This window comes from Condylura cristata, unplaced genomic scaffold (genome assembly GCF_000260355.1).
Source record: "Condylura cristata isolate star-nosed mole 26May11 unplaced genomic scaffold, ConCri1.0 scaffold00017, whole genome shotgun sequence".
NCBI lineage: Eukaryota > Metazoa > Chordata > Mammalia > Eulipotyphla > Talpidae > Condylura > Condylura cristata.
Genome location: NW_004567118.1, coordinates 35,447,560 through 35,460,956, shown reverse-complemented (window position 1 = coordinate 35,460,956; position 13,397 = coordinate 35,447,560). Strand labels below are relative to the sequence as shown.

Here is a 13,397-nt window from a genome sequence, read left to right as displayed (position 1 = left end):
TAACAGACTATGTCAATATGGCAGAATTTCTGCAACAAAATAAAATAAGAAAATGGAACTGTAACTAATACAAGTTTCAGAATAGCTCATATTAGTCAAGCAGTCATTTACTAACAGTAAGTAATTGGGATTATATTTGATTGTAGCAGTTAAAGAGAAATGTGTCTATAGAAAAATGCTTAAGACAATTAGCCTTTTTTTGAGAAGAGTTCAGAGTTGAGGACATTGGGAGCAACATTAATAATCAATTGAAAAACTAAGATAAATTGCTTTGAGTCATTTACTTATCTTTCAGTGAGGCAGCAGAAGTTATTTACATTGCTTAATTTGTTTATTTGAGGAATCTGTGCCAAGTTTGAAGGGACTGGCTTCTGAATCATATGCAAAGATCAACTATAGGCAAGAGTATGTTTTCTACATTTTTATATACATATATATATTTTAAAGATTTGTTTATGCATGCAAGAGCTGGAATATAGGCCAGAGATACAGGGGGTGATACACCAGAGACAGAGTGGGTAGCAGAATGGGCAGATTGACTGAAATGCACTGCTGAGCAGGCGATGGGAGAATTCTGATGCATCATGTGGGTCACCTCTGGCCGGGGATCGAACTCGGGCAGCAACGGGTACAGAGAACTTCGTAGTGCTGAGTCTTAGTCCCTTGTGCCACCAGGGATGACCCTAAAAACACATTTTTTTTTTCTAAAGCAGTTTCTTTCTTTCTTTTTTAAAGATTTATTTAGTTAAGCTTACAGTACTGTGGTACAGGCCAGAGGTTTGATGGGTGAGATCTACCAGAGACAGAATGGGGTGCAGAACAGGCCGATTGACAAAGTACACTGCTGAGGGGAGCAGCGGGCAGGTCAGGAGAGGTCTGCCACGCCATGTGGGTCACCTCCCTTGCTAGGAACTGAATGCTTGCTGAAGTGGTTTTAGCTTCATAGTGCTGTGCTATTAACTCACTGCGCCACCTCAGGGAGGGCCCTACATACAGATATTTTTTAAAGACTTACTCACTTATTTGGGGGAGGAGGACAGGCAGAGAACTGAAATACACTGCTAAGGGGAGCAGTGGGTGAGTCAGGAGAGGTCTGCTGATGGAACTCAGGCTGCAAAGCCACAGTGGTGATAGCTCTGAGACTTAACCCCTAGGGCACCAGGGAGGCCCAAGAGTATGTTTAAAGAAATTAAGCAAACATTAATTCAGTAGTAAAAATGAACATGTATCAGAAAAAAAGGTTTAAATGGAAATTTATAAAATAGACAAAATGTCAAGTATTACAAAGCCTGTTATTCATTATATTGTTTGTTAGTACTTTGTAAATATGTCTTGAATTATTAAATCACAATGTCACTGTGAACTTAATTTGCTTTTATAGATTTTTCCTATCACTTTCGTGGACTTTTAAACTGATACAGTAACTTTATTTTTTTTTTAATTTTTTTTTTAAAGATTTATTTATTTATTCATACAGAACTGGGGCACAGGCCAGAGGCTCAGGGGCGGTGAGAGGCTTCACCAGAGACAGAGTGGGGAGCAGAACAGGCAGATCGACTAAGTACACTGCTGAGGGGAGCAGCGGGCGGGTCAGGAGAGGTCTGGCTCGCCATGTGGTCTCCTCCAGGGCAGGCGGCAGGCGGGAATCGAACTCATGCGGAAGTGGCTTCAGATTCTCAGTGCTGTGCTTTAACCCGCTGCGCCACCAGGGAGGGCCCAGTAACTTTATTTTTAATAAAGATTTTCTTTTATTTGTATGTATACAAGAACTGGGGTCTAAGCCAGAGGTGTAGCGGGGCCTGAGAGGATTCATCAGAGACAGAGTAGGAAAGCAGACAAGGTAGATCTACTGAGGTATACCTCTGAGGGGAGTGGCAGGCAAGACAGGGGGTGTCTACTGTGTATTGTGGGTCACCTCCCTGGCTGGGCATCGAACTCAGGCTGTAGTGGCTGCATATAGCGTCATAGTGCTGAAACTTAATTTATTGTGTCACCAGGGCGGCCCAAATCTTGAACGATTTTTGAGTGCAAAATTATTAGGCAGAGAAGAGAGAAGATTCAAACCATGGACTGTTTAGAAAATTACTATGTAAACTAATTCTTGTAAAAGAGTATAATAACTTCATTCACAATTCTGAGACAAAGTCTAGCAACAGTGAAGACTTTAAACAGACATATTAATTGAATAGTATAATTCATATGAAATTTAGTACCACTTGCTGATTTTAAGAGATAAAGTTAACTGACTTCCCTCTCATAACTTAATCTTGCAAGAACCATTGTTCAAATATACTTTATTTTAGGGAACCTCCAGAGCAGGGAAATTGGTAAAAGTATTAGAGCCTTGAAAGTATGGTAGAAGTGGAATACAAATTAACAACTTAAGTATTTTTATGATAGTATAAATTTAGGGAGATACAAAAAATATACAAGTGTATTTCATGTAGTTACAGAATTTTTCTAAATTAAAATTGGTTTAGTTGACTTCACTAAATGCAAGACAGTACCTGCTTAAAAGTTATATTAAAGAACATGAATACAATGGGCTTGAGTTTTACTTTGCCTAGGAAGTCCAGTGAAATCAATTTTGAAGTTATTTTCAAATTGGTAAATTAAAGCAGGTTATAATAGCTAACATTGAATGTAATCCTACTGTTCCTGAGCGCTGGTTTATGGTTTACATTTATTAACTCACTTAACTTTCACAATTACTGAGTGAAGTAGGTTGTTTATTTTCATTTTGCAGATTAGTAAAGTGAGACTACCCAAGTTTGAAAAATGTAAATAGTGTTGCTAAGATTTATAACTAAGCAATGTGATTCCAGAATCCAAATTCTGAAGAGTCAATTTTGACTACTTTTTAAAAATTGGATAATCTAATGTAAAAGAGCTAATAGTGGAACTAACAGGAACTTTATTGATGATCTGTAGTGAACCAGATTTGATAATAGCCATGTTTTAATTTATCAGGTGAATCAGGTTATGGTGGAAGCAGTTATCTACATTAAATGTATTCCTTTTGTCTATTACATTATTCTTTGGGACATCTATATTGGAGTATAAGAACATATCCATATGTGGTATCTGAAAGGAAAAGAGATGCAGCTTACTAAATTAAACCTTTTGTGTATTTTCTTCTCTTTGAAGATCATTAATAAGTGGGAAACTTGCTGTTTTTAAAAGGATAGTATGTTACTTCTTCTGCTGATTGACTTGCTGTGTTAGAATTGGATTAATCCTTAAGTACAAATAGCCTAAGATACAAAGATTTGTTAATGAAAATTTTCTATATTATGTATACTTAAGTGTTACATACTGTAGTAATGAATTTTTTTTAACATTATAATAAATTGTGATGATGAATGAGGTTTAGGAACATACTTCTTCAACTGAAATTCTAGCCTTCATATACCTTTGCATATATTGTAAGAAAGTAATCTTACAGTAATTATTCTCAGCAACCTTTTGCTTTTCTGACCTTGTTCTTTTTTTTTCTTTTGCATAATAGTTTATGCCAACGTGGCTTCATTCATACAGATGATCAAAGGATTGGGATAGCAGTTTAAAATTAAAATCAAGACAGCTGACTCACAAGCAGGATGCCATCAACTAACCGAGCAGGCAGCCTGAAGGACCCTGAAATTGCAGAGCTCTTTTTCAAAGAAGATCCAGAGAAGCTCTTCACAGATCTCAGAGAAATTGGCCATGGAAGTTTTGGAGCAGTGTATTTTGTAAGTGTTAAAAACTTAATGAACAGCATTTACTTAATATTCAGGCCTGGCTGATAAAAAAAACATTAAGAGCTATAAAAGCCATAGTCTATTATTTTGTCACTTCCATACGGGTGTGTGTGTGTATAATATGAACGTAGGTATTTTTATTTATTGAAATCTTAGATTATTGAAAAAAAGAGGTAGTATTATTTTGCTTTAATTTACATGTCTAGAATTTTTAGCACACTGTTTTTACTTAAAAGCCTTATGACTTACACTGCTTTAGAGTATTGCAGAACACTAATTTCTGTAAAATCCCAGAGTCATGTAGTGTTGTGGACAATAGGCTTGTTATTTAGCAGAAAGATGTATATAAAAGATTTTTTTCTTGTGTGTATTTTGTGTATTTTATGCTAAAGAAATCAAATTTGTAACAGTTATAAATGTACAATGAGTGGCATTAGGTATACTCATAGTTTTGTACAACCACTACCACAATTTAAAAAGAAGATTCTTTTTACCCCAAACAATCAGATAGCAGTAATTCTTCATCTGCCCTCCACTCAGTCCTTGGTAAACTGTAATGTACTTTTTAAAACAATTTTTTTATTATTAGTTTTTTTTAACATATTTTGGTGCATTTTTCCATCTCAGTTGCAATCCCCTTGGGTTTCCCATCCCAAATCACCCATGTGCCATCACCATAGTCCAGTGCATTTCCCTCTCCCAACTGTTTTGATCCCATTCCCCATTCCAACCCCACAAAATGTCTCTGGTCTATAGCTGTTCATCATTATCATTATTTTCTCGCCTGTTCTGTTATATTCCTGCTATGAGAGAAATCATCTGGTATTTTTCCTTTTCGTTTTGGATCACTAAGCATGATCTTTTCCAGCTACATCCATGTTGCTGTAAAAGACATGTGTTTTTTTTTTTTTGGTTGTTGAGTAATACTCCATTGTATATATGTACCACATCTTTTAAATCCAGTCATCCATTTTTGGGCATTTGGGCTGTCTCCATGTCTTTGGATTACATTAATTGATTTTTTTAATTGATCTTCTGATGTTGAACCATCCTTGTGCTCCTGGGATAAAGCACTCTTGGTCATGGTGTATTTTTCTTTAATGCATTGTTGGATTCTGTGAGCTAAGATTTTGTTGAGGATTTTTGCATCAGGGATTTTTGCATTAGGGAGATTGGTCTGAAGTTTTCTTTTTTGTGTGTTTTCTTTGTTAGGTTTTGGTATTAGTGTGATGTTGGCTTCATAGAAAGTATGTGGTAGTTTTCCTTCTTTTTCGATTTTTTGGATGAGTCTGTAGAATAGGCACTAGTTCTTTTCCGAACCTTCAGTAAAATTCATTTTAAATCCATCTGTTCCTGGGCTTTTATTTTTGGAGGGGGTTTTGATTACTTCTTCAATGTCCTTGCTTATAGTTGGTCTGTTTAGTTGTTCTATTTCTTCTTTATCTAGCTTTGGGTGGTTGTCGAGTTGTAGGAATATGTCCATTTCTGTTAAATTGTCCAAATTGTTTTTATATAGTTGTTCATAGTATTCTCTTATTATTTTTTTTAATTCTCCTGGATCTGTTTGATTTCTCCTCTTTCATTTATGATTGTTTATTTGTGCTTTCTCTTGTTTTTTCTTTGTGAGCCTAGCTAGTGGCCTGTCTACCTTGTTTATTTTTTTGAAGAACCAACTTTTGGTTTCATTGATTTTTTTTTTTTTGGACTGTTTTTCTAATATCCATTTCATTTATTTCTGATTTGACTTTTATTGTTGCCTGTCTCCTACTGGCTTTTGGGTTATTTTGTTGTTCTTTTTCCAGTTCTTTAAGGTGGTACATTAGGTTGTTTCTTTTAGTTATTCCTTGTTTCTTTATGTGAGCCTCTAATGCTATATATTTTCCTCTTATAACTACTTTTTTTTTTTAAAACTGATTTTTTTTTTTTAAAGTTATTTTTATTTGTGCATACAGAACTGGGGTATAGGCCAGAGACTCAGGGGTGGGCGAGAGGCTTCACCAGAGACAGAGTGGGGAGCAGAACAGGCAGATCAAGGAAGTACACTGCTGAGGGGAGCAGCGGGCGGGTCAGGAGAGGTCTGCCACGCCATGTGGTCACCTCCGGGGCAGGCCGGAATCGAACTCATGCGGAAGCGGCTTTAGATTCTCAGTGCAGTGCTTTAACCCGCTGCGCCACCAGGGAGGGCCATCTCTTATAACTACTTTTAATGTGTCCCATAAGTTTTGGAGATTTGTGTAGTGGTCATTGTTCTTCAGGTATTTTTTTATTTCTTTTTTGATTTCCTCCTTGATCCAATGGTTCTCCAGTAGTATGGGTTTCAGTCTCCACGTGGTAGGTGTGTTTCTTGTCTTCCTCATGTGGTTTATTTCTAGCTTGATTCCTTCATGGTCAGAGAAAATAGTTGGTATGATTTCGACGTTAGTTTATCTCTTGATATTTATCTTGTGACCCAGTATGTGGTCAGTCCTAGAGAATGAACATGTGGGTTTGAGAAAAATGTGTACTCAGATTTTTTGTGGTGCAGTATTCTATAGATGTCTTTTAGATCCATGTTATCTAGGTCCTTGTTCAGAGCTTTAGTGTTTCTTTGCTTATTTTTTGTCTTGTTGATCTGTCCATGTGGAGAGTGGTGTGTTGAAGTCTCCTACTATGTATGTATTCTTTTTGATATATGTTTTCATAGATGGCAGTAGTTCCCTGATATATTTTGGTGCTCCGTCATTTGGTGCATATATGTTGATGATTGTTATTTCTTCTTGTTGTATTGTCCCCTTAATCATAATGTAGTGGCCTTCTGTGTCTCTTTTAATCATTTTTAGTTTGAAGTCTATTTTATCTGATACAAGTATAGCTGTTCCTGCCTTCTTTTTTGGTCCATTTGCTTGTAGAACTGTTTTCCATCCTTTTATTTTCAATCTGTTTTTATCTTTTGCAGTTTGATGTGTTTACTGCAGACTGCAGAATGTTGGGTTCTGTTTTTTAATCCATTCTGCAACTCTATGTCTTTTTATTGATGAGTTTAGGCCATTCACATTTAGAGATAATATTGATAAAGTGGCACCTACATTTGCCATTTTGGTCCTTCTGTATTTTTATTCCTTGTTTTGAACTGTTCTTGTTTATTCTGCTGTTGGATTTGGTTTGAGGGCTTCTTGTTGTATTTTTTGGAGTGGGGTTTAGTCATTACAAAATTGTGGAACTTCTGTTTATCTGAAAATGCCCTTATTCTTCATAAAGGAAGGAGAGCTTTGCAGAATAGAGTATTCTTGGTTGGCATTTAATACTTTGGAGTTTGTTGAGTATGTCCCTCCACTCTCTTCTTGCCCATAGTATTTCTTCGGAGAAGTCTGATGTCATCCGGATCAGTTTCCCTTTTTGTAGGTTATTTGTTTCTTCCTTCTCATCATTCTCATAATCTTTTCCTTGTATTGTATTCTTGGAATTTTTATTATAATGTGTCTTGGGTGTTTTTCTTCTTTCATCATGGTAGTTTGGTGTTCTTCTTGCTTCTTGGACATCTACTTTCATGTCCTTCTTCATATTAGGGAAGTTGTCTTCTATTATCTCTGTGAATTTTTTCTGTATTCCTTGGCCTTTCTCTTCACCTTCTGGGATAACTAGAATTATGATTTCCTTTCCTAATGGTGTGATAGCTCTTGAAGTGTTTCTTCATTCCTTTTCTTTTTTACTTCTATTTCTTTTTTAATTCTTTTTGTTTCTGTGTCTTCGAGGGTGCTGATTCATTCTTCCATATCATCTATTCTGTTTTTATTACTTTTCCCAGCATTCTTTATCTCCTCTAGTGGCCTTTTCATCACCTGTATTTCTTCTATTTCCTTTTTAATGTATCATTTTCTTTCTTCAGTTCGTTGATTGCTTGTCTCATATCTTTTATCTTTTTCATTTCTTTCATGTCTTTCATTCATTTCCTTGTTTGCATTCTTCAACACCTTGATGGCTTGCCTTATTTCATTTTTTTCCTTCTTATCTTTTTGTTTGTTTATCATGATGATTCTGAATTCTTTATCTGGTAGGTTGAGCAGTTCTTCTATTTCTTTGGTGGTTTCTGCTGACTGATCTTTTTGTGGTGAATTATCCCCCTGTGGACTTGCTTGAGTATTTATTTGTCTTTTTTTCCCTGTCATATATTTTCTGATACTTTCTTTTTGTTGAGACATGGTGTTCCTATTATTGACTGGCATTCTTTCTGCATATTCTTTCTGGGATGGCAGAGGGACTTCCAGACACTTCAGTTGTAGAGAGTATTCTGAGCCTTGCTTTGTCTCAGTATCTCCTGTTTTTCCAGTCCCTACTGTGTGGAATTATGTCTGTCATCTCTGCCAGTGACACTCGAGTCTCTTGTGGTGTTCAGCTTCTTCTGGTAGCTTGTTGAGTCCTTGTCTCTGGAAGGTGCCTGTTGATCTTTGTAGCTTTCTGATGTCCTGGGTTCCCTCTATGCTTGGATACAGCCCTGGAGGATGGGTGCATTAAAAGTATTGCAGCTGGGCCTGTGGTTGAGCCAGTCACTGGTTTTGTTTATTTTTGGGCACTGTGAGCCTTGCAAGGTGGTACCTTACTAGCTCACAGGTCTTCCTGCCACTGCTGTTCAGTAACACCTTGAGTCCTAGTTCTGCACACCCCCAGTTGTACAGGCTATCACACCTTTCACTAAGCCTCCAGGGCTCTTTGTATCTACTCAGAGCTGTTTCTTCCCGAGCAGTCTTTCCCTACCACTTGGTAGAGTGTTAGTGGGCCTGTTTTGATTCAGTCTGACCATTTTCCCCCCCCTTTATTTCAGGGGCTTTGTGAACTTGCTGGCCCTGCCTTAGTGAGTAATGCCAGGAACAAGCCTCCAGGCCTATGCTGTGGGGGTGGGTGAAAGGGTTGCAAGCCTTGCAGCTGCCCTAGTCACCAGATCACCAGATTTTTTTATCCCTCCCCCACCACCCCCACCCCCAGGCTCTATGTGCCCACTTACGCAGTCTTTTCCCACAGTTCAGTTCTACTCACCGAGCTGAAAGAGCAGGAAGCCTCGGTCTGCGGCACTAGAGCCTGGGTGTTCCCCCTATCGATTGGAGTTGCAGTGTTCCACTTAACCTGTCTGTGGCGCTTCCAAGTAGGAGTTCCCTTATCAGAACTCCAAAATCGCTGATTCTCCCTCAGTTATCTTTCTTCTAGTGAGTCCAGGGTGTTTTCATTTGGGTTGAAACTTGTAGCATGTAAGTCTGTAGTCTGTTTTCAGTCCTAAATTCCTGGGCGAATCTGGACGTGGTGATCTCAGCGTCTTTACTCTGCCACCATCTTGCCTTCTCTGTAATGTACTTTTCGCTTGATAAATTTGCCCATGCTATATATTTCAAATGAGTGAAATTATATAATATTTGTACTTTCATACATAGCTTAGTATGTCTAAGCTTTTTCTGCAGATATCCACATTGTATCATGTGTCAGATTTTCATTCCTTCTTTATACCAGAATAATATTCCATTGTATGTATTTACCATGACATTCATTCATCTTTTCAACACTAGATGGTTTTCACTTCGGCTATACTGGAAAAATATTCTAGTGAACATTTGTTTACACATCTATTTGCTGTTTTCAAATGTGGGTGTGTATCTAGTAGTGAATATGCTGGATCACATGTATAATTTTTTGAGGAAATGCCAAACTTCACCACAGTGGTCACATCCTTTCTATTCCCACCAGCAAAGTCACCACGGTTTCTGTTATTTCACGTCTTCATAAACATCTTGTAAGCTACTTTTTAAATAATCATTTTACTAGCTGTGAAGTGTCATATCTTAGGTTTGATTTGCATTTCCCTATTGTCTAATAATGTTGATTATCTTTTCATGTGTTTATTGGAGAAATATCTATTCAAGTCCCTTGCCCATTTCAAAAAATGTTGTTGAGTTGTAACAGTTCTTTATGTATTCTGGATATTAAATCCTTTTCAGATATATGATTTACAAATATTTTCTCTAATTCTGTACTTGTCTTAATTTTCTTGATAATGCCCTTTGAGAAACAAACAAACAAAAAAATAGTTTGTATGAGGTGCAATTTGTGTATTTTCTTTTGTTGTTGTGTTCTTGGTAAGAATTCATTGCCAAATCCAATGATAAAGATTTGCTGTGTGTTTTTTTTTTTTAAGATTTAGTTATTTATGCATACAGAACTGGGGTACATGTCAGAGGTGCAAGGGTGGTGAGAGGGTTCACCAGAGTCAGAGTGGGGAGCAGAATAGGCAGATATACTTGAATACACTGCCGAGGGGAGCAGTGGGCAGGTCAGGAGAGGTCAGCCACACCATGTAGGTCACCTCCCTGGCCAGGGATCGAACTTGTGCTGCAGTAGCTGCAGTAGCTTCATAGTGATGTGCTTTAACCTGTGTGCCACCAAGGAGGGCCCACAATTGGTTTTTAAATTGAAATGAAACCTACATGAAGATACATAGTATTGAAACTACCAAGAGTTCAAGACAAATAATAATAAAAATGGCTAGGGCAAATAAACAGGTAACATTCAAAGGTACTCTCATCAAGTGATAGCAGATTTTCAGCAGAAAGGAGACTGGCAAGGAAAGAAAGGAATGATATATGCAAAATACTTTAAAAATGCCAGTCAAGAATGCCAGTGGTGCAAGAATTTTTCAGTTATAAGAAAGAATAAAGGTTTTCTCAAACAAAAGTTTGCCAAAACTATACCTTCCCTACAAGAAATGTAGAAAGAAATCTTTTCTGTGTAAATTAGGGAGGAGAGGTCCTCCCTGGTGGCATGAAGAGTTAAATCTCATCACTTTCAAGCTATAAGCAGCCACTGTAGCATGAGTTACATCCCTGGCCAGGTTGTTGACCCACATGGTACAGCAGACCCCACCTGCTGCTCCCCTTAGCAGTGTATTTCAGTGGATATGCTTGTTTTTTTTTGCTCCCTACTCCATCTCTGGTGAATCCTCTCATCCTCCACACCAGTTCTTGTATGTATAAATTAAACAAAATCTTTCAAAAATAAAATCAGAGAGGAGAAAGCAACAAAAATCGAATGAGGAATAGATCAAAACAGAAAGCTTAAGACAAAATGACAGTAGCAATCCCTCATGTCAGTAATCACCCTAAGTGTAAATGGACTGAACCCATCAGTCAAATGACACAGACCAACTTGCTGATTGGATCAAAAAATAAAACCCAGCTTTTCATTGTCTACAGGATACCTGTCTGAGCTCCATAGATAAATACAGTGTCAAAGTAAAAAGTGGGAAACAATCCTGTAGCCAAATGGGATTCTACAAAAGGCAGGGACAGTCATAGCAGATAAAATAGCTTCCCAGTTCAAGAACAGCAACAGGCGATGGAGATGAACATTTTGTAATGATTAAGGGATTACTAATCAAAAGAACACAACACTCATCAGTATGTATGCATCAAGATAAAGAACATAAAAATATATAAAACAGCTATTAACAAAAGTGTAACATACATTGACAGCAACCAGGGGACTTGAATGCCAAGCTTACAGCAATAGACACATCAACCAGACAGGAAATCAACAAGGAAAAACAATAGTTTTAAATGAGGAATTACATAGATGGATATTGTAGAAACTTGAAGGGTACTGTATCCCAGAAAATCTGAGAATACCTTCTCATGTGTGTGTTGAATATTCTCATGGATAGACCACAGTTGGGTCATAAAGGAAGAGCTATTAAGTTCATGACGGTTGAAATCACATCAAGACATCAGCTACCAGAACCTGCAAGAGTACGAAAGTACAAAAGCCGGTACTGAGGAAAATATATAAAAAAGATTTATATCAAGAAATAAGATGTTAGACAAAAAATGTAACCTTAACCCGTAAAGGAACCAGGAAAATAAGTCAAAAGCACTAGAAGGAAGAAATGATGAATGTTAGAGTAAAAATAAACAACATATAAATCAAAACATTTTAAAGATTAATGAAACCAGAAGTTGGTATTGAAAAGATAGACACACCTCTAACTAGATTTACTAAGATAAAAGGGCAGAAGAAATTTAATAAATAGGAACCAGAAGTGAAAGAGAAATAATAATTCAGATATACAAAGGGTCATAAGAGATTAGTATGAACATTTTCCATCCATAAATTGGGTAATCTATAAGAAATGAACACATTGTATAACTCTTACATTGCGGTCATTTATCCATTTTGAGTTAACATTTGTTAATGTTCTGACGTATGTTTGATGTCCATTTTTTACATGTAAAAATCCAGTTGTCCTACTACTTGTTAAGTAACTGTTGTTTCTCTAGGAAATTTTTTGATAACTTTATCAGATCAGTAGACCATATTGTATAGCTTTATTTCTGATCTGTCCTAATTCGTTCATCTCTATGTGTGTATTACATATATATTCCATATGAATTCTAAAAAGGCAACTGGAATTGTAGTAGGGATTATTCATAGATTGTTTTTGGTAGTAGTTTTTGGTATCTTATAATGATGCCATGAATACAAGATGTCTTTCAAACATTTATTTAGATTTTCTTTTGTTCAGTAATGTTTTCAATGTATATGTGCCACAATTTATTATTTCATCATTGATTCAGTTTATTTCTCAATTGCTGTGTATAGAAACAATTGATTTGTGTATGTTGATCTTGTATCCTACAACTGTGGTGAACACATCCACACTAATATTTTTCTTAAGGAGTTGTTGTAATTTCTGTGCATAAGATCATGCTATCTGTGAATTAATTCAACTTGAATTTTTTTACTATTATTATTAGTTTTTAAAGATTTATTTATGCATATAGAACTGGGGTACAGGCCAGAGGTGCAGGGGTAGTGAGGGGGCTTCACCAAATACAGAGTGTGGAGCAGAACAGGCTGACTGACAAAGTACACTGCTGAGGGGAGCAGTGGGCGGGTCAGGAGAGATCTGCCATATAGCATGTGGTCACCTCCCCGGGTGGGGATCGAACTCATGTCTTTAGCTTCTTAGTGCTGTGCTTTAACCCACTTCGACAAGAGGGAAGGCCTCTTTTATTATTATTTTTTAATCTTAACTGCTGTGATTACAAACTTCTTGGGAAGTATTTGATAGTAGTGGTAAAAGTGAGCATTCATCTTAGGGAGAAAGCTTTTTCAGTCTTTCACATAGTGAAAGTATAATGTTAGCTGTGGGATTTTGTAACTGTTCTTTATCATGTTTTAGAATTTCCTACCCTTCAATTTTTAGATTTTTTTTTAATTATGAAAAGTAATTTTATTCTGTCAAGTACTCCTTTGACAGTGATTTAGCATGACCTTTTGTATCCCCCTTGATTTTGTAATGTGATATATTTACATTGATTTTGTTAAGTGGAATCACACTTGTAATTTGGAACAAAACCCACTTTGTCATGGTTTATAATCATTTTGATATGTTGTTGAATTTGAGTTGCTAGTATTTGAGAATTTTTACATTTGTTTTCATAAGAGGTCTTGCCTGTAATTTTCCTGGTTTGTTGTTAATATAAAGTTAGTAATGTCCTCTTAAAATGAATTAGGAAATATTCTTATTTTTTGGGAGGGTTTTTGAACAATCCATGTTAATTCTTTCATATTTATTAGAATTCACTGGTGAAGCCATCTGGTCATTTTTTTTTTTTAAAGATTTTATTTGTTCATACAGAA

The 13,397-nt window shown here is 36.5% G+C and overlaps 1 protein-coding gene across 1 annotated transcript in view; it reads left to right on the top strand.

Annotated features, from left to right (window-relative positions):
- The window catches only part of TAOK1 (TAO kinase 1), a 121,290-nt gene that overhangs the window by 47,749 nt on the left and 60,144 nt on the right, over window positions 1-13,397 (top strand). The window contains exon 2 of the mRNA XM_004684835.2: window positions 3,509-3,731. Coding sequence (XP_004684892.1) covers window positions 3,600-3,731 — 132 coding nt within the window. The 5' untranslated portion in view covers window positions 3,509-3,599. The remainder of the gene's footprint in view (window positions 1-3,508; window positions 3,732-13,397) is intronic.